The sequence below is a fragment of the Plodia interpunctella genome, chromosome 28, assembly GCF_027563975.2.
Source record: "Plodia interpunctella isolate USDA-ARS_2022_Savannah chromosome 28, ilPloInte3.2, whole genome shotgun sequence".
Lineage (NCBI taxonomy): Eukaryota > Metazoa > Arthropoda > Insecta > Lepidoptera > Pyralidae > Plodia > Plodia interpunctella.
Window position 1 is genome coordinate 1991459 of NC_071321.1, and position 26474 is coordinate 2017932.

The 26474-nt window shown below is 37.3% G+C and overlaps 2 protein-coding genes across 6 annotated transcripts in view; one reads left to right on the forward strand and one right to left on the reverse strand.

Moving 5' to 3' along the window:
• LOC128681865 (uncharacterized protein) overlaps positions 1-26474 on the forward strand; it is a 43808-nt gene that overhangs the window by 11584 nt on the left and 5750 nt on the right. For 3 of the 5 annotated variants that reach the window (XM_053766131.2, XM_053766130.2, XM_053766133.2), the window contains exons 3-23: positions 379-503; positions 1687-1836; positions 5128-5160; positions 5759-5935; positions 6546-6653; positions 7699-7833; positions 8133-8309; positions 9516-9667; positions 9862-9964; positions 10350-10457; positions 11093-11298; positions 12196-12362; positions 12690-12766; positions 13515-13655; positions 15523-15687; positions 15874-16017; positions 16862-17031; positions 17254-17393; positions 18192-18351; positions 24081-24126; positions 25151-25256. In XM_053766131.2, the coding sequence (XP_053622106.1) occupies positions 379-503; positions 1687-1836; positions 5128-5160; positions 5759-5935; positions 6546-6653; positions 7699-7833; positions 8133-8309; positions 9516-9667; positions 9862-9964; positions 10350-10457; positions 11093-11298; positions 12196-12362; positions 12690-12766; positions 13515-13655; positions 15523-15687; positions 15874-16017; positions 16862-17031; positions 17254-17393; positions 18192-18351; positions 24081-24126; positions 25151-25256 (2790 nt within the window). The remainder of the gene's footprint in view (positions 1-378; positions 504-1686; positions 1837-5127; positions 5161-5758; positions 5936-6545; positions 6654-7698; positions 7834-8132; positions 8310-9515; positions 9668-9861; positions 9965-10349; positions 10458-11092; positions 11299-12195; positions 12363-12689; positions 12767-13514; positions 13656-15522; positions 15688-15873; positions 16018-16861; positions 17032-17253; positions 17394-18191; positions 18352-24080; positions 24127-25150; positions 25257-26474) is intronic. The other 2 variants (XM_053766134.2, XM_053766135.2) reach the window with 2 other exon arrangements.
• LOC128681866 (uncharacterized) lies at positions 18603-22097 on the reverse strand. The gene is made up of 2 exons (XM_053766136.2): positions 21296-22097; positions 18603-20179 (listed from the first exon to the last, which is right to left on the reverse strand). Exons 1-2 carry the CDS (start codon positions 21488-21490, stop codon positions 18980-18982), a joined length of 1395 nt encoding a protein of 464 aa, XP_053622111.1. The 5' UTR covers positions 21491-22097; the 3' UTR covers positions 18603-18979.

The window sequence follows — 26474 nt, forward strand, 5'->3', positions numbered from 1 at the left end:
TCATGCATTACACTGGAGGTCCCGGGTTCGATCCCCGGTAAGGTCAACATGGAAAATGATCATTTTCAGATTAACCTGGGTCTTGGATATCTATCTATATACGTATATATTATAGAATATAGTATCGTTGAGTTAGTATCCCATAACGCAAGTGTCGAACTTACTTTGGGGCCAACACAATGTGTGATTTGTCCTTTTATATTTATTTATTCCACTCCTATGCAATCATGAAAGTTTGTTTGTCTGTCAATCATTAATCTTATTAGGAATCTATTGGTGAAAACCATATAAAACTTCATCCGGTAGTTTTTGAGCGTTATTAACGCGTTTATTCTTCTTTTTGTTATATATAAGGATAAACAAATATCTTCTTCACAGCAGATGGCACCAACTCGGAGCCCCCTACAGCGAGCGTGGCTCATGACAACCTCTGGAAGAACCTGGACAGTTCGACTTCCACCACCAGGACTGAGCTTAGCCTCTCAGACACAGCTGAAGATCAGGTTAATAAAACGATCATGATATTTATTAGACGAGTTATTTAATTGCATCGTCAAAATTTTTATCATTGTCAAAATATGTAATTCCAAGAAAGTATAACGTGTATTTAAAAGCGACGACAAAAAATTTACGTAGTACCTAGTGCTAATAATTTTTACGGAGAAATAACGAATGAATACCTATTGCCAAGAATACATAGCTAATAGTAAGCTCAAAATCAATGTGGATGTGTGTGTATGTACCACACACTTTTGTACCTCAACCATATACGCATAGGAGCACTGGAGGCTCATAATCACAGGCTCAGCATTCATCTGTCTCCTTAGTAGTAGTAATGTCCCTATGTTTATTCAAGTGTATTCTTGCAAATTAATTTTGAAGCAGATGTCTTCAATCGATTGAGCTGAAATTTTGTACACACGTTTAGTTTGGATGACAATTCATGATAATAATTAGCATGACCTGATAGTGCACCCAGGAATGGCTCCACTCTCCTCCTCCTCTCCTCAACGGTTTACTCCACGGAAATGATTATTTTGTCACACATCGATAACAATAAAAGCTTGTGCCAAAAATTACATTTTTGTAAAAAGATATTATATTGTCAACATATCGGGTTCTAAGCAACGTATCGTCATGAAACCTAGACACGATTTAAGTTACACCATCAGCTATGCAACTAAGAAACCCGCATCAAATTACATCTAGTACTTTTTGCGTGATTCGCGAAACAAATAAATAGAAAAAAAAAAGGTTTTGACTTCTATTAGTCCCATAACGATTTTTCTTTAAGAGTGTACCGAGCGAGCGCACACTAGCACCAGCATCCTACTTTCATCAATTTCTTTTAAATAAAAGCAAATTTTAAAAATCTAGCTTGGACAAATTATGCTTTGCTATATAAAGGACTTAATAAGAAAGTAATATAGTTTTCTATTGTACAATATGTAAGTAGTCACAATTTACTGAACGCACTTTAGTGGCCGCCGTTTCCCGTTTAGTAGATTGCGGCAACTGTGTCCAATATAACACTACAATACTTTTTAATGCAGTCCTTTATCTAGGGAAGCATCATTAGTCCGAGACAGATATTTAAAATTTGCCTCTGTTTAAAAGAAACTCATATGATGGCGGCGCTAGTGTGCGCTCGGTACACTCTTAATATCTCTCGTCTTTGTGTACCAGCATGACGGCCAGCGACGTCGCAGCCACGAGTCCGCCTTACCAGGCACGCCCCTGCACACCAGGGTGCCGTGGAAGTCGGCTGACAGCATCAACGCCGACGCCGCATTCGGGACTTCCCTGGCGGATATTATGGAAAGCCCTGCTAATAAGGTACTTGAAAAAAAAAAACACAAAATTGTTTATTCAAATTAGAGCCATTGCCTCATTGCTCAGTCGCGCTCCGTTTTTTTGGCGTCCGTGGACAGATAACGCAGAGATTGTAATCGTCATTGAGATCTTATTGCATTCAAGTGACAAAAATGTCAAGTCGGTGCAGTGCAGTAAGCCGCTGAGGAGTTCCCTCATCGGGAGCCGTTCATATCAATGCAATGGCATGAAAACTGAACCGACAGACGTGGAAAATATCAATTCACTAGGACCAGATGAACGGGACGGGAAAAACTAAATTCTTAAAAGTTCGAATCGTGTGTTGATATCGTCAGAAATTTAAGGCGGTATGTCCCCGCCCGCACCGTCACCTTTAATTGCCATTTTCATTTATGAAAACAATTAAACAGTATTTCAACGTATTATGTAACACTAGACAAAAAATTTCATCAGAAAGTCTTACGTGAATATAAGCACACTAACGTAAATATACACGTAGTAAACGCGGGCGAAGCCGCAGGCAAAACATAGTTTCTGTTAGTCATTAACTAAGGTGCAGGTTAGCTGTATCTGCCCCCGACTGTACTGATGATTGCACTAATGATACAACAACTGTACCTTTTGATCTGAATTAAAATCATAGATTTAGAACATTCGGCTACCAACTTAATCACGTGATTTAGCGCGGCTTACATAAATCCCATACATTTTATTATTTTTGAACTCCAGTATCGTTTTTAAATACATTATCTTTGTTAGAAACCATTTTTTGTATAATTATTAAATTATTGTTACTACAAATCAACTTGGGGCAAAAAGAATATATTTTTTAAATATCTATGTAACGCGATAACTTTAAAAGGTGTAAAAGGTGCTTTAAAATGTAGGTATGTCAATAGAATTTTTAAGTTCGCGAGGCAACAAAATCACAGTTAAGTCGGTTTCAAAATATTGTGTTCGCGAGGTTTAAGTTCGTGGCTCCCAGGTTGAACGAACCCTGGCTTTGGGCTTAACTTGCAAAAATGGCCTGGGGCTTACCATCATCTTTTAATGCGATCCAGTTCAGGACCTAAACTGTACTGCATCGTAAATTAGTACCATTGACTTAAAAGTTGATGGTAGCCCAGCAGAGCGGTATACTGCTCAAGGTGCCTGAAGGGCCTATTGAGAGAAGCGTGCTGGTGGCGAATGTACGCTGATCCTATGCCATTACAAAGAAAATCTCATAGCATAAGATATAACTTATAATTATCTAGATTTCCCATTATTAAGACGTCAACACGTGCAGATTACATGATGGCGTAACCCTTGAATTAAAATAACAAGGGGACGTCAATGTTAACAGGACGTGTGTAAATAACTGTGGTAAATAATTACGTCTACGCACGTACCTGTCGAAATCGTAACATGAATGAATACCCATGTCACATGAACACAACACCCCTACTCCCTGCACGCTAATAAATAAAATAAATCAATAAAAATGTGAGGTAGCTCTAGTCCTCACATTTTTATTGATTTATTTTATTTATTTGCGTATAAAAGTATTTTAACTGATTATGCCACAATACTTAAAGAATTTGAGTGACTAAATCGAAAACGGTGGACACAATCCTTTTAGTCTACTGTGACCTAATTGTGTTATAGAAAGCTATAATACTTTCTACAAAAACTGTTTATGTAGTTTTGCCTAATCTGTCATTAAATATTTTGACGACCTCCGTGGCTTAATGGTCATCATGCCGGACTGCTACAGTGGAGGTCCCGGGTTCGAAACCCGGGTTCGAATCCCGGTCAGGTCAACATGAAAAATGATCTTTAACAGATTGACCTGGGTCTTGGTTGTTTATCTATATATGTATATGTTATAGAATATAGTATCGTTGAGTTAGTATCCCATAACACAAGTTTCGAACTTACTTTGGGGCTAACTCAATCTGTGTCATTTGTCCCTATTTATTTATTTATTTATTATTTATTTATTTATTTAAATAATAAATAAATAAAATATATATAAATATATTAGGACAAATCACACAGATTAGGCTAGCCCCAAAATAAGTTCCAGACTTGAGTTATGGGATACTAACTTAACGATACTATATTTATAACAAATACATATATAGATAAATATCCAAGAGCCGGGTCAATCGGAAAAAGGTCATGACCCGACAGTAGATCGAACCCAGGACCTCTCGATTCAGTGGCAAAAACTTTACCATTGCGCCACCGAGGTCGTCAAATTGCATTGAAATTATAAATTCAATGCAAGTATACAATATGCAACAAAATAACTAAATCTATTTAAATTTTCACCAAACTCGACCCAAGCGGAATAAAATACTGTACCATACAATAAATTGCGCCGTTTATTAGTATACTATCTGTGCCCCGGGGCTTCGCTCCCGTGTTAATTTCGGTATAAAAGTAATTTCATAACAATCCGTCCAGTAGATTTAGCGTGAAAGAATAACAAACATACACACATATATCCTCACAAACTTTCGCGTTTATAATATTACTAGGATATAGAAATGTGTCAGTGTTGTATTCAAATTGAAAATTCAATCAATAGTGATTAAACTAACATATTTTGTCCCATAAATATCCTATTATATAACATAATAACACTCAATGAATTACAAATACAAGCGTAGGCGTTAATTACTTACAGAAATATCGAACCTGAATTATTTTAAAGTAATTGTTTGGTAAGTGGTTACCTTATTATTACTTGGTGCGTAAAACTTTCAGTAAAAATTAATAAATAGAAAGAAAGGCAGAAAGAAAGAAAAAAGTTATGAACACATTACAATTTTTAGGTAACAAAAATGAAGTCGTCGCCGAAAACGTTGCCATAGCTCAGCTGTGTGCTGTGACGGGAACCACAGCGCTGATTTTAAATGGGCCTTTAAAATTGAAATAAAATATATAGTAAACTGTAAATAATATAAAATATATATATAATATAGGTGGCCGTGGCTACAATATTTAGTTTACTACATTCTATTGCAATCTCTGTTCTGGATCGTGTTAGATACCCAGTTAAATATAACAGCTTGTAAACGTGTATTTTTAACCCCCCAACGCAAAAAGAGGGGTGTTATAAGTTTGACCGCTAAGTGTGTCTGTCTGTCTGTGTACTATGACAAATTTTTATGCGGTGGTTTTTAGATATGTTTGATCAAATTCGGTAAATGAATATTGAAAGTCGGTTTTTTTTTTAATTTGTCAACAAATAAACTTTAGTACGACTTTTTATTGAAATATTGAGATAATTTGAAAATGTTTCAGAGCGAGCCAATGTTAGATTCGAGCGAGAAAAAGGTACTTATTTCTTATGTTCGTGTGTAGCTTTGTATTGTCGGCTTGGTGTATATCAATACCTGACTCAATGGCACTCGATGTATCGATTAGCGGAATTTATATAAATACGTATCTTTTTCTTGGAAATGAGTGGTGTGTGTAATATATTTCCTATTTAAATTAATGTGGAGGCTAATCTGCCCGGATTGGGAGCCGAAGGCGATGTGTTGTTTGTATTTAACATCTCTTCTTATATCTTACTTTATTTTGCCCACAACTTCGTATGTGTCATCTGAATTTCAGGAAATACTTTCTTAGTGCTCCCCTACACTGTCATACATAGACACCAAATTTCAGCTTTCTACGCCCAGTAGTTTCGGCTGTGCATTGTCTGTCAGTCAGTCACTCAATAACGCAAGAGTTATATAGTATCTATATAAGAAGAAAATCATCATATTTTCCCGTGAATCGCACGAGATAACGGAGTATACCTACTAATTCCATGGAAAAATCACAGCCAAATGTTAAATGTGTAAAGATTTATTTTCTTACACTGATTACGGAACACGCGAATATGAGAAAGACATAGAGAGAGTTTTGTAACATCTCTTGTCACCAGATCCACCTTCGGGACGACATCAAATCCATACATTCAGACAGTTCGGAGGACAAACGTCTGTCGCGAGGTTGGCGCTTCGTGAGAAATGTCACATCGGCTGCTGGAGCCTTCTCCCCGAAAAATAAGGAAGTCCCCACGGCACCAGCATTGCCTGGAACACCTTTACCTAGCTTTCAGGTGAAGTAGTTCTTAGTTGTTAGCGTTTCGACTCTGTGATTCATGTCCATCATCATTTCAGCCTAAATAACCCACTGCTGGGTTAACCATTTTTTTAGCGCCACTTGCTACGGTCCCGTGCCAAAACAAAAATCACGTATACAAAATTTCAGCTAAATCGGTTCATGATATCTGCTTTAAAATTGAGATCCAAGACTATCCGTACAAACATATAGTGACTGATACGTGAGACGTACACGTACGTAGACATATAGTGTCTTTAGTAGTAGTATTATTATAAGTTAGCCTAAGTTATGTAATGTGTTAAACTCTTTATTCACTTCTATAAAGAGTCTGTAACATGTGTTTTAACAGTCCTAAGTCATGTGAACACGTCTTCATAACGTGTTCGTTTTAACGTACTACGACACGGCTCCTACCTTACATGGCGGTCCTGCCAATCGGCGCAACGATGCGAACGATGCACAAAATAATTAAAGTTTTAAACTACATAAATAAACTTTGACGTTTGTTGAATATGAAGAAAAATAGTGAAGATGACAAAAACTGAAGCCGGAAAGAATTTTCAGTTAACCAAATAAAATTTAGAATACCGTCTACATTATTACAGTCGAAGTCTGACAGCAAGTCGTCAGACTACCACAAGGAGGATAGGAAGCCCTCACTGCCGCAGTATCCTAATGAGAAGGACGAAAACGTTGGCGAGACCAATCCTGAGGTGAGGGTTACTTCCTAATAGTCTTCCCCTCATCATTTACGTTTCTTCCCACGCTAACGTTAACTGGAAGAGATCGCTTTAGCGATAAGTCCGTCTTTGTGCTTTGTTACTTGTTTTCTGCGGTAGTGGTGTAATGGTTAAGACACCCGCATGTGGATCGAAAGGTCTCAGGTTCGTATCCTACTTGTGCCATATGAGTTTGTATACCAATCTGACTAATATACCTACATATAGTAGTTTTCATAGACCACCACTTGCTACCGGTAAAGGAAAACATTGTGAGGAAACCTGCACACTGGTGGACAGTTTAGTTCACTAGTGTGTATGCGACTGCCGACCCAGATGGCAGTAAGTAGTCGTAAAAGTAATTTCACATGCCTTTAGGCGACTTGAATAAAATCTGACACCAGAGTTAGTAATAACACACTCGACTTTGACACACTCGACGTGTTCTTTATTATTTTGTGTATTTCTTTAGTGAAATAAAGAGTATTGTATTGTCATATTCCTCATAGGTTGGCAACGGAGAAGGCAATGGCAAACCATTCTAATAACGGCTCTGTTCGTCGTTCTGTGTTACAGTCCACATAATGGTCACGACCCTCAGCCACGAGGACTACGTTCGTTCTTAGCTTTACTTAAGTTAACTTGAGACTTAATAACGTTTTTTTATGTTTCTTTTTAGTGTGATATTGTTATAAGATTTTTTATTTTCTTCCTTTTATAAATACTGTAATAGGATACACATGTACCGTTGTATGTAAATAACAATAAATAAATAAAAATAAAATAAATAAATAAATATCAAAGACAAAAATAATTAACAAACTAAAGCTAGTAACCAAATTCCATACAACTTCTCGATCCACATCATACAAAGCGGCGGATTGGTCGTTATTAAACCGCACACGATGCGGGACATAAAATATTAGCGTCCCGTTTCTTCTAGAATATTTCTACTACATATTATCTTTCTTGTATGAGCGAAACGAGAGATACAATGTAGTCTGTCTTCTCTGTCTACGCTTCAAATGAAATCTTCCAGGGTTTGGAACCAGAATCCCTGATGTTTAGAGATGGGAGGCGAAGGATAGACATGGTGTTGGCTTACGAGGAAGAAGATTATGGCGTTATGACTGAAGCTGAAGCCAAGAAAAGGGAACATCGGAGGACCTTCCAGGTAAGACAGTGGCTTTTTAGGGCCCCGTTCATTAAAACGAATATGAGATTTTGAAAAATCTCATTTAAGTATGTCACAAGCTCTTATTGTCGTCGAGAGATCTTGTTGCATTCAACGCGTGACAACCATATTACGTCCGCTATATATCTGTATATATAACACGTGAGGAAGCAACCGGGAATACGCGGTAATAAAGAGTAGTATCCTCTAACACTAGTCTTAAACTTTTGGGCTAACTAAATCTGCACACCTAGTTTTTCCAGATCTATTTCTTACTAACAAAATACCGCTTTGTACAGGAGAACTTGATCAAAGAAGGTCTGGAACTTGAGCTGGAGAACAAAATCCTGTCGTTCGACGAGAAGACCTGGTTCCTCAAGATCCACATACCCTGGAAGACGGAGATGAGGCTAGCCGAGGTGATCGGCATGAAGCTTCCAACCAAGCGGTTTATCACTATTTCTGTCAGAGCTTGGGTGAGTTATTTTGCTATCAGAGGAGCGCATCCATAATTACTTTAAAAATACAAAATACAGGAATGATATACAAAGCTGTTATTAAAATACCATCAACTTCGCAGGGCTAGACATAACAACGTTTCTTGCTAGTGTTTTAAAAATAATAATGTATCCATATGAACTGGTAAAGCACCGTACTTTTGGTAGATCCTGTATGCGATCAGTCGTCCAATCGCATAACTATCTAAAGAATAAGAAAACATTCTTCCCAGCCCCTTTTTTAGACATGTTTATTTAATATACCATTTCGTATATATATAGGTATATTTTAGCAATGTTGCCTATCAGCTGCCTAGGTTAATGAGCCCTTTACTCGCCTCGCACGACATCCACGGCTGGAACTGGAGTGGTCCTATTTTAGGGCGGAAACACACGTGACGCATGGTTTCGATAGATTTAGGTATAACACAAATTAAAAAGTAAATTATCTATGGCAAGATTCAAATCTTATGTCGAAGCCATATTCTTAGCTAAATATTAAAATACAAAAGGATTTTAACAAACCATTCAATAAATCGTTTGTTGGCAATCTCGTAAATTCACCGAATCGAATCAGCATTGAACCATACAAATCAATTTTATATGCCAATATTACTCACCTGATGTGCTCATAGCTACTCCAATACAAATCCATGCAAAATTGAAAATGGTATGCAAAATCAGCAATCAATGGTGACTTTAATTTCGCAGTAAGAGGTTATTATATTCGATGTGCACGAGTAGGATTCGAACCATCTCTTCGGGGAATGGAAAACTTAGGAAAAGTTAACAGGAAAAACCGAAAGCTATCTTTTAGTTTTTCCTGAAGATTGACTGGTAGAGAATACCTTTAAATCCGTCTTTAAGTCCGCCCCTTGTATACAACAAAATCCACTACACTATCCCGTCCCACTATTCACTGAAATTATCACGGAAGCGTAGCCCCGGGCCGCAGCTAGTAGGGATATAATTCTCTCTTGACCTGAGCGCATTTCTTCCTCCACCGCTAAACGAAGTCCAGAGTCCACTCTATATAATTATCCGTGTCGGCTGAAAACATTATCCAAACCCCTTTTATATAATTCCATGATGAACTCTTGTTTAACTATTAGTTATAATAATATTATAACATTGTTGCAGCATTTATTTTTACTTGTCTAACATATTTTCCTTTCTTTTTTATAGAGCGACGAAAAGCAAGCGGAAAGAGACAAAAGATGGCATTCAAAATGGCGCCGGCGGTGGAAACAGCTGTATGAGTACGAACACAGCAGAATCGAACCTGAGCCTTCGTTTTACACTGCCACTGACCAGCGAGGCGTCAGGAGAGAAGAACAGTAAGCATTTTTTGTTGACAGAGAAAGCTATATACCCCGTCATGTCTTCCATTTCGCTCATATAAGAAAGAGATGTCTGCTCATATAAGAAGAGAGAACTGCCACTTTGTATGAGATTCTCCATTCGGTTGCACCCATCCGTCGTTTAGCTAAATAGTTTTTTGGACTGTTCGATATATTTTTTTTGTTTATAGGTTTCTAGTCAAAGATAGACACACACAGTTCTCGCCTGCCCAAAGAAGCCTTCTAGTCATGCAAATCTTGCTCAGAGCCAGATACGACAACACGGAAACTAAGGTGTGTATTTGTTTGTAACAAAAAATGAAAATATACAAAGCGACATTTTCGACCTAATTTTTTAACTAGTTAAATTTAATACTTATAATTTAATACCGCTTAGAAGTGCGGGGAGGGAGGGCCCACCCTAGCGTAGCTAATCAAAAACTGAAACTTTTGGAAAATCGTCCATCTTTTCGTGTGTGTTATTGCTTATTGTCAGATTTTATTTTCAAGTCAAAAAAATAGTTTCAATAGTAAATAAAATTATATAAATTCTGTTACAATATCACGTGGTTTATATTTTGTGACAACCCTGATCGCGCGAGTCGACGCAGGCGGCTCTTTCGCCTTTAACAAGACCGTCGAACAAATGTATGAATCTCAACTATGCTGTTACTTTCAGATGGGTATCCGTAGACTCATAAACGACGGGACCTACTTGGCTTGCTTCCCGTTACATGAAGGGAGATATGACGTGGACCTATCTGATGGTACTGTCACTGACAGGAGGGTGAGTTCTGTTTTAGGGATGACAAAACGAGATATTCCTCGAAGCGCAACAATTTTGAGGCTCACCGTACTATTATATTCATCGGAGCGCCTTTTAATTACTAAAATGTGTGCTCTGAGGAATGGTTGAGGTGCGGACCTCGAACTAACGTTATCGATAACTTTTATTTAAATAGGTTTTCCATTACATAACTTCGTCACGATATTTGTTCCTGTAGATTTTATCATTATCGATTGATTGTGCTATGTTCTCAATGTAAACTAGGCAAAGAGGGGATCCTTAATTGTTCACAAATATTTTACATTCAACTTAAAACTCATACTAAACTTTACTCGTAAATATTAAAAAAATCATAAACAAGTACCTAATTACTTATTTTGTGTCTGGTTCTACTATCTATAAGAAATGCGGTCTCGGTTGATCAAATACCAAATAAAACATTAGGTGACTGGGACCGCGATCCCAGAGAACTCATTCAGTAGTAGCGCTTAAGCAACCGGGACCGCGGTTCAAGATTATTGCGTTCTAAGTCGACTCGAAGCAGCAGACTATAGGTATTCTGTTTCCTTCGCCCCCAAACCACAAAACCAAAGAATGAAGTTGATAAGAGGCCAATAAATTCAATATTTCCCCAGTTATTATACTTAGAATGGGCACGCCCGAGCAAATGGTACAAGAAGCAGCCTCTGTGGTTAATCAGGAGGTACTTCGGAGACAAGATCGGGTTGTATTTCTGCTGGCTGGGGTTCTACACCAAGATGCTGTACGCGCCCGCGATTGTTGGGACATTATGCTTCTTGTATGGACTGGCTAGTATGGAGTCCGAGGATAATATACCTAGGTATGTAACTACTCAATCATGCTAAATTATAAATGCGAAAATTTGTGAGGAGATGTGTGTATGTTTACTTATTACTCTTTCACGCAAAATCTACTGGGCCTAATGTTATGAAATTTGGTACACGGTTTTATTCCGAAATTCCCATGGGAGTGAAGCCTCAAGGCGCTTAGAATATTACATAAAGTATGATGATACGGCTGATGAGAGGTGATTCCAATAGAGTCCTGCATTCGATTTATTTACAAGTCATAGGTATACACGAAATATGCGCATTCGCCTATTAGTAACTTTGAAGTTGAGCATTACAGTTTACATGCAAATTAAACGCATACCCTCGTTCCCACTTGATGTCGAATTGGGTGACAACAACGGTTCGGTTGCTTCTTCCGGCATAGAGTGCCGGATCCAATGACCCGCACTCATACCTATTCTCCTCTATTTCGCACGGTTTTCGGCATCATTAGTACTACTGGCATATCCTTGACGACATTAAGCCAGCATTTCTTGTGCTTTTCTCCTGCCAGGACCAGACAATATCCAATAATAACACAATTTCAACGCAATATGGAGCTGTCAAAGTGGCGTCAAGAGTAACGATCTCAAGTTCCAAAACTCAATCCCAATGAAATTTAGTTCACTCAATATCCGCACCAATGTGGCGCTAGTGTTAAATTCAAGAGTGCCAAATGACGTTTCTTGCATTGAGATTGGGATCGTATATTGGGATTGTGATTCGAGAGTAAGCCTGCAGGCAAAAACAGCCTCGCCAGACATTTATGCAATACGCGACCGTACCAGCAAATAAAGCACTCTAAGAGTATTTTGAATCTGAGCCAGCTGAACGACTATTAAGTTACTGGACATATTATAACATCTATGGCAACATTTGCTTTACAGCCAGGAAATCTGTGACCTCCGTGGACCCGGCAACACCACACTGTGCCCTCTCTGTGACAAGGCCTGCCAGTACCAAAGTCTATCAGACTCCTGTCTCTTCGCCAAGCTGACGTACCTCTTCGACAACCCGGCGACTGTCTTCTTCGCTATCTTCATGTCTTTCTGGGGTGAGTTCATCTAGAAATACTTCTTGACATCGGGAAAAGGTCAGATAGCGTTATCCAAAAAAAATGCTACCTCAGTGGCTTTATTGGTAAAAAAAAAAAGATTTGCAATGAAAATTGCATGAGACGCTTTAATGACAGACGGAATAGGCGGGAACAGTAACAATTTAGCCATTATATGAAATTAGTGTTGCTAGTTATAAAATAGAAAATGTTTGCGTTCACTATTTAAAAATTTCCATATCAGGACAAGTTATTGATCTATAAATTATATTTAATTAATTGGTTATATATATATCTATAACCAGTACACCTTTCCTTCTGTTACAGCCACAACATTCTTAGAGTTATGGAAACGCAAACAGTCTATTCTCAGATGGGAATGGGATCTTGGTGGTGTGGATCAGGTAAAACCTTCTTTGAAATTTATGAATTTTACTAATATGTGTCGGTATTAAATAGAGAACTCTGTAAACTCCGTGATTATGAGCGCAGAGCGCGAGATTTGACGCATTGAGGCTGTAACTTTCGGAAAATTAATTAAATACAGATAACACATATCAAATCTTTTATTTTTTGTGACAGCCCTAAATACTTTGCCGACGCGGGTGGCTGTTTTGCCTTTATGGCGGCTGGCACTTAGGTCTTTATTGTTGTTGTTCGAATACAAAATAATTGCAATAATGGCTCAACTAAGTGTAGTGGACTGTATACTAAAAGGTCTTCTTCGATTTTTTAACACAAGATTTATATTTCTATCTAGTTACAAATTGAACTTAAAAGAACTCGACTGGACTTGACATAATAGTTTTTTTTAATCGAAGCCTACTTGCAGTTAGTCGCTACGTCGACCTTTACTGCTTAACCGGGGGAAAATATGGCGACAGTCGCAAGGACCGTACTTGACATAACAAGAAATGTCGCTATCTTTATTCACATTCTCGTATTCACGTTAGTATACTAGTGAGCGAATCGGCATTCCGACGCTCTGATTGGCCGGTCGCTCGTGAGTGTTAAGTGTCGTCGTCGGCGCGCTTGTGTCTCGCTCGTTGTTCATGACACTAAGTGCCGGGCGCCATAAAGGTCCCTTTTGATTTGGACGGCCACGTTGTTCTACATAACGCTTGAAAAAAATAATTCTCAATCATCTTCCAGGACGAAGACCCCCGTCCAGAGTTCGAGACATCAGTTAAAACCTTCAGAACCAATCCGGTGACCAGAGAGAAGGAGCCGTACCTCCCCACGTGGCAGAAGACCATGCGATATGTTGCCACTAGTTCTGCCGTGCTGTTTATGGTAAGATAGAGTTTTTATGTCTACGTTTTTTTATCAACACTCGATCGTAATCATAACACATGGGATAGGTACCTAAAAATTAAATTTAAAAAAATATATTTATTGCAGGTTAGACCAATATCATAAAATTAAGACATTACATGAAATTAAAAATTAAAATTGGATTCCATTTTACCTAAGTCCGCCGTTAGTGCAAGTTGTTTTTTTCTTTCTATTTTTTGTGTATGTTTGTTTTCTTATGCAATAAAATTATTTTAAACAAACAAACGCTTTTTTTTGTTAGTAACTATATTTTTTGACTTATTACATTCGCAAATGCAATTAATTCATAACGAAATTTCCTTGCGCCATTTTTTCGAAAAAATGCGTTAAAATAAATCGTACCTATTGATTAAATATTTGTTAAACTATGTATTTTTTATTTACTTGACTGTACTAAGGGACAACAACATCATCAGTTGGAGCACGGGACCTTAGTAGTCCCCGTGCTTCATCCAGGTGGAGAACTTTGGTGAAGCACGGGTCCGGACTCCTATATTCTTGCAAATTAATGTTGATTAATTAAACACTAACACACAATAAACCCCTAACTGACATCAAACTTTGGCATTTATAATATTAGTACGATTGTGTTTGTCTAAAAACTAAAAAAAATGGGATAAAACTTGTTTAAAAATATAATAAATTATACACCTAAACCTGCCTCCACTATCTATTGGTGAAAACCGTATTAAAATCCGGGCAGTAGTTTTTGAGTTTATCTCGAACAGACAGACAGTCAAACGCGGCAGAGGACTTGTTTTTATAAGGATGTTATTGTATACCATACAATACAACTAAAAATATAGTTTGTTTTCAAACAAATTTGATTTACAGTAATAGTAGCGGTGAATTCAATTAAGTATGTCCAAACAGCTATCTATAGCTGTTTGGACATACTACAAATGGACTGTGTTTGTTTATCCTCCATCGACGTTATAGCGCCTAAATAATTGGGAAATCGAAAGCTTTGACTGAGTTTTTAAGTATTACAATTTATAAGTAGGTAAGGGACTATACACGTGCATACATGCATCCAAACAACACTCGTAAATGCTTTTCACTTTACAAACCCACAATAACATCTTCTTGTTAAGTTTAAGATAAGCACTCGCACCTATAGTGTTGGCAATAACTGGAAATCAGTGTTTCTGTACTAACGCGCAGAAAACTCACTGAGATGCCATAGCTCAGTGAGTTTTCCTAGCTTTACACATACACTCGTAAAAGTACCTATGTCGTGGTCATTACGTGGAATGAAACACTCACAACAACTTTCTCGGCACTATTAATGGAGTGGTTTGCCATGCCTTCGCCACTTCACACACAAGTTTATAATCAATCAGTGTGCAGGTTTCCTCAATATGTTTTCCTTCACCAGAACCTTCATCTTTTCGTGTGCTGTAATTCGGCTAATATTATTACGGATTTGCAGTTCTACGAGGGATATTATTGCAAAACTCAAGCTATTTTCACCGAAACGTTAGATATGTACCTATGAAACAATGCATTTGTTTATTAGACGTTTTAGAAATCTTGGACGCAATAAATAAAACTGAATATACTTTTTTTTTTTGAACAACGTATTTTTTTGTTGAGGGTTTAGTTGGAGAACTGGAGAGTGACATTATTATATTTAACCGCTAGTATATAACTAAATGCGAAAATAACTATGTTACATCTTCAAGCTTTATCTTCTTGAAATTTCTCATACATATTAGAAGGACATTGCTACTTTTTATTCCAAGAACAAGCATATTTCCCATGGGCGCAAATTCACGTGAGCCAATCCGTGGGTAAAATAATAAAAAACATTCTCTCTCCACAGATAACCATCGTAATGGGCGCCGTGCTAGGCACCATCATATACAGAATATCCATGGTCTCCGTGATCTATGGCGGCAGCGGCTTCTTCCTGAAGAAACACGCGAAGATCTTCACGTCCATGACGGCTGCGCTGATCAACTTGACCATCATCATGATTCTGACTAGGGTGAGATAAGGTTATATAAGCCCGATTACTGGTCATTATCAGTGGCCAGTCCAGGAAAGCATTAGTCGGACGCTTGGAGTAAATCTACCTAAGCAATATAGTTTTAAATATTTCATCATCAGTAGGTCTCCGTGACCCACTGTTCGCCTTTCCGTTTAGCCAACCATCTCTTGTTAAATGTTTCAGATATATGCAAAAGTGGCAGTCTACCTGACCAACATGGAGAACCCGCGAACCCAAACAGAATACGAGGACTCGTATACCTTCAAGATCTTCTTCTTTGAGTTCATGAACTTCTACTCATCACTCATCTACATCGCTTTCTTCAAGGTTCGTTACTTTTTCTAATCTGTAACTTTTATAAAAGCTAAAAGAAATATTTATTTTTTTTGTGTTAGTTAGTTTTCTGTGTTAGTTACTACTAAGTGTTAAATAGTAAAGGGGTAAAAATATGATTTATTTATTTATTTAATGGTACACACAACAATTTACTAAACAACATACAATATGATAGTGTAAAACTGCATGGCTAGGCTGCCCTGTAGAGAAGGGGTCCAGAAGGGGCAAACCCAAGAAATGCTGGCTTGATGTTGTCAAGGATGATATATGCGTGTAAACAAGGGATGTTGACCGTGCGAAGTGGAAACAAAAAAGTAGGGAAGCGGATCCTGGGCTCTGACACACAACAGCTGAGGAGAAATCGGGAATACGCTCAGATGAGAGGGGGATATGCAAGGCTATTTGTAAGACCAAAAATTAAACCGCAGTGTTTATCATTATCTGACAAGAAAACAAAATAACTGTAGATTTTATACAGTTCGTAGCTTTGATGATCATGCTTTGCGATTATGTAAAATTCGAAAGTCACATTTTCACTTCCCCTGACCTTGCCCTTGATCTTTATTTTGCCTTCTGTCAGTTACTTGCGATGTGAAGTGATGTTCCAGTAGTGTTGTGAACTGCTCCCAATCCTGTTGGTCATGGAAATTTACGAAATTTGACATAAATAAGTGCTTTTGAAGCTATTGAACCGATTTCAAAAATTCTTTCACCATTAGAAATGTACATTATCTAATATTTAGGCTATAATTTATCTCAAAATTCCCACGGGAGTGAAGCCCCCGGGCAACATCTAGTAAACAAATAAAGTTTTTAATTGTGAGTTCCTGTCCAGGGTCGCTTCTACGACTACCCTGGCGACGATCAAGCGCGCAAGTCAGAATTCTTCAAACTGAAAGGAGATATATGTGATCCAGCGGGATGCCTGTCCGAGCTGTGTATACAGCTGGCCATCATCATGATTGGAAAACAGAGCTTCAACAACTTCATGGAATTGGGTTATCCGTACGTATTACTTTTATTAAATACGCTTGCACACAGCTTCGCCCGCGTGAATTTATCTGCGCAAACGGAACAGACGATTTTCTTTAAAAGAAATCAAGAAATCCAGAATCCATCTTCCAGAAAATTCTACTAATTGTGGCGGCAGACATCAACAGATTTATCTGGCTGTAAGTTTGTCAATCTTGTTCCATTAAAAAGTGGTGAAACATCATAATGTTTCAGGAAATTCTATAACTGGTGGCGGCAGCGCTCGCACCGCGCGGTGACGCGCGACCTGAGCAAGCCGCACATGGCGTGGGAGCAGGACTTCCATCTCCAGGACCCGGGCCGGCTCGCGCTCTTCGACGAGTACCTCGAGATGAGTGAGTCGGAGCGAGTGCGCATTGCTCACTTGCGCTGCGACGTTGTCATGTTAACATCTGTCGGTGGATCAAAGGGGAACGTAGAAATTGTGTGAATGAAGCACGACGTAGCTAAAACGTGGTGCGCGACTGAGCAATAGCAACGTGTTCTACGGCTTCAACGTGTCTGTACGGATTTTTATGTCACGCATTGATTCAATAAGATCTTTCTGACAGTAAAAGCTTGTGTAATGTGTCATTTTTGTAAAAAAAACTTATTTCAGAGTTGAGATTATTCATTGGCCCATTACTATATAATAACTGTTATTTGATTAACTTACTACAGCTGCGCATATGGTCACAACTATTTAACTAACAGGAAAACACGGAACCCTTATAAAAATCACTCGTACCTCCACAGCTTGGTTGAAAGTTGCCCCGAAACTACTGAAGTTTCGGGGCAACTTTCAACCAATTGGCTTTCAATTGAATTTTTTAGTACACGTTACGTATAATGAAACAAAGACGGACCATCTTTTTTGTGCAGTTCATTTTTTTTATCACTTGTTTTGTGCAGTAGTTTTTGAGTAAGTATATCCCGAACAGACAGACGCGACAGAGAATTTTACTGTTTTATAATATGTAAGGATGCGATTCATTGCGATCACAGGTTCCTAAACTGCTGCTTTTGAATCGTTCTGTAAAAGGCATGCTTATTAAATTTCAGCTCATTTGCCTCAGTAGGGCAGACAGACTAACGCGCGATGAGGGTTTCAGTTTTATTGACGTACGGAACCCTAAAAATCTCTACTTTTCCAGTCCTGCAGTATGGTTTCGTCACTCTCTTCGTGGCAGCATTCCCGTTGGCTCCTCTGTTTGCCCTCCTCAATAACATAGCTGAGATTAGACTGGACGCTTACAAGATGGTGACTCAGGCTCGGCGACCTTTAGCCGAGAGGGTCGAGGACATTGGCGCTTGGTGAGTGTTTTTAATAGCATTTTATTGTCTGATGGTAAGCAAAGCACCATGGACACCACCACTGATACGGATCACTGGTGAGTTGCCGACTTTTTGAGGAAGCGATAGAATCTTTTCTTGAAGGTCCCATATGACGAAGCTAATAAGAGACACCGCCAAGGGAAGTTTATTTCATAGTTTATTTATCAGCGCACAAAGTTACGTGAAAAACCGACTATTATAATCGGAAGTTTTGGCTGTGATTTTACGGTAATTTCCAGTCGGATACCACTATTTGTGATCCTCCTACCGTGAGTATTATTAACAATTTCTCGTCTGATCCCACTTGCAGTTTGTACGTCCCAACGGATCCTACTACATTCTTGCAAAGTTAAAAAAGGGGTATGTACAGTCAGGAAAAAAGTCATTCGTTAAAAATCAACATTCATTTATTTACAACAATTATCACAGATATCATAGAAAAATAAATCATCACAGAAAACACTTTACATTTAAATTAAAACTATCAAATATTAATTACAACGACTAGCTTCAAATCAACTTGTTATCTTAACTAAAAATATAGATAAGTCATTCATATAATCTGTATATAAAAATTTACAAAATAAGGAAATAAAATAAAAAGAAATCATAATCTTAACTTTTCCAGGCAGTGACCAACTGTGATTTTACCTGACAAAAGTTCATTAGTTACGTGTTTAAACCAGTTGTCGTTAGCAATCACTTTGGTTAGTCTTCGCTTCGGGTTCGGCAGCTCAAAATTATGCTTTTTAATGTTAACCTTTTGAAGACTGGCATCATCTTTTAAAACTTTTAAGAGTTGAAATAAATTGGGTTTCTTTGGCAGAGTACTGTTTAGTTTTTTATGCCAAGATTCTACAGCATTGGTTGTGCGGTGACGTTGATTATGAACACACCAAATGTTGACAAAATTTTCGTCTTCCAGCCATTGTGTCACCATATAATCGTTGAATTGTTGAATTTCATTAGATTCAGGACTGTCTTCCATTAAATAGCACCACCCGTCTGAGATGAATTCTCGAGGTAGCAGCGGCAGGAGAGCTGAGAGCGCTACATGTTTTCGGAGTCTCTTTTCTTTAGTTAAATTTAGCGCTTTAGCCTTCTTCCACACGTTGTGTGAAAAATGAAAGTAACATCCTTTTACTTCGACTGAAGGGAAAACTTTTGATATGGCATTCATAGCCGCTTGTTCATAATCTGTCACATATATCAACGGTTCCCAATCTGGAATATGTTCCTTTAATACTTGAAAAAGTGTTGTGTAAATTTCTTCAGTTTTTCTATTCAGCAACACGTACATTAAAGGCACTATTCTTGTGTGCTCTTCATTGCTTCCGAGATCGCCGTGTATAGAATAAAGTTGTACAAATGGTTTTGGGCAGCACTCAAAAGTTCCGTCACTAAAATAAATCTTGATATGTTTAATTTGTTCCAGGACTTCGCTATCAGCAAAAACTATAATTCGAGTTTCGGAAGATTCATTATAGTAGTCGGCAAGAACAAATTCCTTGAACTGCAAAGGAACTATAACTTCTTCAGGCAAATTGCATTGTATTTTTGTCACTCCGGCTTTCTTATTTCTGGCATTATATAAAGAAGATTTAATGTTTCCGAATGACGGAAGCTTTTTTAAGAGATCCAAGCCTGCATTTTCGAATTCTGACATAAAGTTGTTGTAAATATTGGGTATTGGTGAAAAATTCGAAGATAGAACCTTTTCTCGGCATTCATGTAATTTTTGATCTACTACATTTTTTATTTCGTCCGGCTTACATTGGTGACTTTTTTCTTTTATAATGTTGTTTTCCTGATGAAAAAAAAAACTTCAAGTTAGATTACACACTTTAATGAATAATAATAATACTGTTAGACTAATCCACACAGCGCCATCTAGCCCCAAGCTAAGCAACTAAATGCTTATGTTATGCGTGCTAGATTAACGGATATTCCTACTATTTATAATAGTTTTTTTTGTTGTATATATGTCGCAGTCATCTGGTTGAATCTACTATTTGATTGAATGACTAGCTCCTATATTGAATGACGATATTCAATTGAATGACTAAAGGACAATTCGTCAAGTCGTGTAACGTTTAACGTCTTGACTGAACGTCATTTAGCGAAGTCGTTGAATGGGATATAGCCCATTTTGTAATGTTTGGTTAGGATGACCATGAGTTCGCAACTTAAAAGTTAACCTTACTTTAAATAAAAATAAGTTAATTATAAAATATCTCGTTAAATAGAATCTGTACGACTTTGTAATATTTGATTAGGGTGAACATAAGTTCGCTAATTTCGTAAAATTAAAAAGGTAACCTTACTTTACATAACAAAAATGAGGACATGATATGTTGCAGGATAATATGGCACACCTTATTTATGATATCACAAATAAGGCACTTTAACGCTAATTTAATCGAAAAGAATTTCAATACAGTGCTTTCTGTGCAAGCTGTTTGACGCCACATTTGTTTTGGTGACTACTAGCGCTGCAGTGGGAAAAAAATGAACTAAATTTGAATCACCTGACTGATTTTACGTCCGCCCTGTTCAAAGAGCTATGTTACAATCAGCTAACTAGTTGGACGTTGAGTGACGCTTGTTCTATCAACGTTTAGCCTAGTGATTCAATTGAATATCGTCATTCAATAAAGGAGCTAGTCATTTAATCAAAAAGCAGATTCAACCAGATGACTGCGACATATACACATTATACATAGTAACACCCAGACCCATCACAGATAGTAAAATTCATCATTTCATTTTCTGCCCGGCCGGGGATCGAACCCGGGACCCGTGCATAGCAAACCCGCCATGGTGACCACTACGCTACTCAGGTCGTCAAAATGAATCAATGAATGAGCCAAAAAATTAAAGCAAGTCAGTTCGTTATTTTATGTGGATATAAAGTAGCTCATACCTTTATATTTATATATGCCGGGCACTTTTTGCGCCAATTCACGCATCTCCACGTAATACATCCACTTTTGAATGTTATTTTCTTAGTATATTGGTAACCAGCCCGCAACAAAACTGCACCACCGTTCCTCTGTATAATTGTGAACTCACCACCAGAGTTATTAGAGGTAGAGGGCTTGCTATTACCTTCTGACATTTCCTAAAACGAATAACATTTTCATTATTATACATCAATTAAAAACATAAAGTTCTAGGATAATGATGATAATAAAATTGATGTGTTGAAATAAACGTTAATCTTTTCTATAAACGAAATATAACTATTCTCTGCCATGCCTTAACTGTTCTATAACAATAAAACTTTGTAAATGAAAATAGAATTTAATAAATCTATAGCAATCGTTTAATATTACAAGATGCGTACTTACTGTCTAGTAATTCACTTCAACACGTCACGTACAATGAGATGCACATAATTTCACATTGGAAAGCAAAATGACGACTGGCAATTAGAATAAAGATAACCCCTTTCTCAAGGTCAACTAGCTCTAAGTATGAAACAATTCCTGGAAATATTAGTTATACTTGTCTCTGATTGGATGGACAAGCGCGCCTACTACGTTCGCAGGTAAAAAAGCTGCATGTATGGCTATTATTACTTTTTTTAAATTAGTATCATTATGATAGTAGAAATTATGTTACTGGCTGTACTAAAAATATGTTTAAACCACTAGTAGGATCAGAATGGAATATATAATAAATTAAAAAAAGTTGATCCCACTGGTATATTATGCAAGTGGTATCCGACGGGAATAAAAAAAAAAATAAAATAATCGTGATCCCACTGGGATCAAAACTTAGTAGTATCAGACTGGAATAAATCGATTTTACGACCGGACGTCTCCTTATTTTGTTGTTGCTTACACAACTTTATAGGTTATTATGTCTCAGTCGGTATCGTGTTTCTACTATCGCCGAACTCAGACACGTGCCGCGCCGACGTGACGTTGCGTAGTTTCTATTTTCTTCACAGTCGCATTCCTCATGGCTGAGGATCATGGTAATTACTTGAAATGAAACACATACAACACAACTTTCTTGCCACTATTAATGGAGCGGTTTGCAATTGCCTTCTCCATTTCACGCACAAGTTAATAATCAACCAGTGTGCAGGTTTCGTCACGATGTTTTCTTTCACCGGAAGCAAGTGGTGGTCGATGAAAACTACTATTAAGTATGTGTCGAGGCGCGAGTAGGATTCGAACCTTTCGATCCACAGGCGAGTCTTATCATTCTCTCTCTCTCATCTAGTATACATAGAAGTTTGTATGAGAACTTTTATTTACCGCAAAGACATAGTTATTTGTTTATTTATTAGAAAATAAATATAACATTTGGTAATTGTCACAGTGTTGTCATCGCATTGCATATGATACCTCTGCACTATCGCCATAATTAGACAGATGTCAAAGCGATTGAAGGCACATTGCTTAGTTTTCTATGACAGCTTTTTATCACCGCAAGGAAAAACCAGAAATGTATGTCGTAAACGCCACCATTTGCATAGTTTTCCGATATAGTACATAGCCGGCGTGAAAAAGTTGCAATTAAAAATATTCGCCGCTTTCTTCGTATTTTCGATAGATGGAGTGCATTTCCTCAATTTTGTTTCGCTAGATGGTGATTTTCGATTTTGAAACGCGCTATGGTTTCGTTTTCGCCATCAGTCATATAGGCTACATGAAAGATTTTCCAAGTCGAAGTGGACTACTACAAATATTGTGCCAAATATGCCAGTTATTATTTTTGAAATCCCGGCAATTTGTGCTGGGATAAGAAATCATTAAAATATACATAAATATCATTAAAACATAACAAATTATACATCAAATCCTTCCTTTGGAATCACACTATTTATTGGTGAAAACCGCATGAAGATCCATGTATCAGTTTTTGAGTTTATCACGATCAGACAGACAGAAGCGGCTGCGGACTTTGTTTTATAATCATGTAAGGACATTGGTTGATAGACAGGTTACCTCGTGATGTTTTCCTTCAGCAGGGTTCCATATCTGTTAAATTTATTGTTGGTACCCCCAGAGGCCCAACGTTTGAAAAAGCAATCGGGAAAACATTCAGAGGAGAGAGAAACAGAGAATGTTTACTATGGAAGATGGCGAGAAAACAGAATTGGAGTTTCTCATCGAGGTAATAAATAGTATAATTGCAGAACAATTAAATCTATATCTCATCTATCGTTATGTTGAACTATCCCTCCTGCCGCACTATAGAAGACATTAAGGCAAATAACAAGTCTACTTACTGGTCTAAATTGATATGATTTCTCTGCTATTTCTATTCTAAACGAAGAAGATTTACAGAATTCCAGAAAGAGGGTTGCGTTAGACAGGCGGTCGATCTCACAATCACAGCCGAATCTGAGGCGGCAATAAAATCAGAGCCAAATCTGTAAAATTTAAATCAGTAAAATTTAAAGTATTTCCGAATCGACGGTTGCAGAGGATGCAACACGCGAGTAGTTACAAGAAGAAAAGACAAAATATGCGAAGAAAATTGCGTGTGTCTATCCATTCTATTTAATAACCCCTACGTCCACTAAAATCCATCTTGAAGATCCACTGATGGATCTTTTTCCACTTTCATGTCCACTTTAATCCATGAACCACGACCCTCAGGTCGTAGTTGGCCACAAGCGTGACCATGAGGAACCCGTACCTCTAGAAATAATGTACTATTCAAATACTAACTTTGATATTTGCTTACAGGTATGGAATTTTAAGGGGCATTACGTACGCCGCTGTGGTCTCTAATGTAAGTCATAGATATATCTGGTGACCCCTCTTTGACACCATTACATAATTAACCTTTAACCTCAGACATGTAGTGATTTTTGTGTACCTATTTCTTAATTTTTCCGGTAACACTCAACATTCAACAAAACATGCTAACATTATAAATGTGAAAGTGTGTTTGTTTTTCCGTCATTCATATCATAAAGTAACAACGAATTAAGGTGATTTTTGGTGCGGGGATAGTTGGAGAATTGGAGAGTGTCATAGGCTTTTTGCCGCGGACGGAGCCGCAGACGACAGCTAGTAATCAATAAATAGAAAATCCAATAATAACTCTTTTGTCCAAAAGAAATTAACCGACCTGGTAACGACTGCTTGAGTGGAAGTAGGTTCCAAGTTCAGGAATAAGTGGTTACGTCTTGATTTTATTTTTTGTTAGTAGCCCGTCTCGGCTTTGCTCGGGTATATAATTTAAAAAGTTGCCAATGTTACCACTGAACGCTTCGTTTATCTCTGTGCCTTTTATCTAAATTGGTCCAGTAGTTTTTGAGTTTATTCAATACTAGATGTTGCCCGGGACTTTAGTCCCATGGTCTGAGATTAAATATAGCAAATCTTGGATAATGTACCTTTCTAATGGTGAAATAATTTTTGAAATCGGTTTGGTAGTTTCGGGGATTATCCGCCCCAAACATACACAAACTCACAAAGTCACAAACCCTTACCTCTTTATAATAACACTATATATGGTATAGATAAACAAAAATAAAAATCTTTTCTCTTTTTAATATTAGTATGGATGGAAGTAGGCCGATAAGGAAATATTTCGTCACTTTCTGATGAAATATCATAATTATTATTGTCATCTGACAGATAAATTTAATCACTCCATAAATCTACTTCAATTTATTTGCCATTTAGCAACACTTGTGAAAAACAATTTTTAACTGCATCTCTTCGACACAGGCTATCGGATACTTTATCAGCTAGAGGTGAAACAGGGCTTAAGTTGTTAAAAAATCTGCGTCTACTTTGATTTCCAGGCATTCGTGATAGCCTACACCAGCGATTTCATTCCACGCATGGTGTACAAGTACGTGTACTCTCCTGACAACACGCTGGCTGGATACATCGACCACTCATTGTCCTGTACGTTTGTAAATTGTATTCAGATCTATATGCTATACTAGCAGCACGTCCCAGCTTCGCTCGGGTAAAACCATAATAAAACTTTCAAAATTAAGTTCAGGATTCAAATCATCAACAGTAACAACGTGAATTCAATGGTGTTTACCGCTGAGCTGTTTGAATGGGATTATTAGTTATTTATTTTCACCCTCATTTAACTACCGTAAAGGTCAAATTTAAAAAATCCTGAAACACGCATTTCATTATTTTTGTTGCATAGCATTTGTGCCAAGTTTCAAGTACATCAGTAAAGATTTTCATACAAAGTTTACCCCCAATTTTTACCCCCATAGGGTCGAATTTTGAAAATTGCTTTCTTATCGGAATATTACGTAATAACCTAAAGCTACTGCCCAAATTTTGCGTTTATAGTTTCTATTTTTCTTTCTTTCTTTCTCCTTAAAAAACATTCATTAAGTTATGTAAATGTAATTTTATTAAGATGTGATGTGATGATTAAAAAAATATAAATTAAGTAGTTTGCCGTACCTATTTAATTTTTAAGATTATGTGTCGAAACTCGAAACAAGAAATATGTTGTGAATGGAAAATTTAAAAGTGTAAACGAATGGCTTTACAATTGTTTATTTTAGCGTTTATTTTTTGTTCAAAAATTAATTGTAAGTTTTCTTGAGAGATACCTACTTAAATAAATTAATTAATTAATGTTGTTATTGAAACATATTGCATGCATGAAAGGGCAATCTGTTGAAACTCTTCACATAAATTTACCTTTCTTGTATGTATTAACACAGATTTTGCAATAAATGCTTTGGACTTTGTAGCAAATGACTGATGTTACCATGGTCATAACTGACCGAGCGAGCAAGGTCTAAACTTCTACTTGGGGCAAAAATATATTTTTTGTATGTATGTATGTTTGTTTGTAACTTTGGAACCGTTGGTCCGATTTTGATGTAATTTAAAAGGTATGTAGGATATGCTAATAGAATTTTTAAGTTCGTGGGGCATCAAAATCGGTTTAGTCGCCGACAACTAGTTTTATACCAGCTACCCACTGACATCGAACAGTTCGCCAAACTTTGGCGGATTCGGTATACATTGCTAGTTTTTCATTGCGGTAAATATAAGCACTTATATTGTGTCTGAGTTTGGCGACATGTGGAATGGAAAAACAAGCAATGTACACCCAATCCACCAAAGTTTGGCAAACTGTTC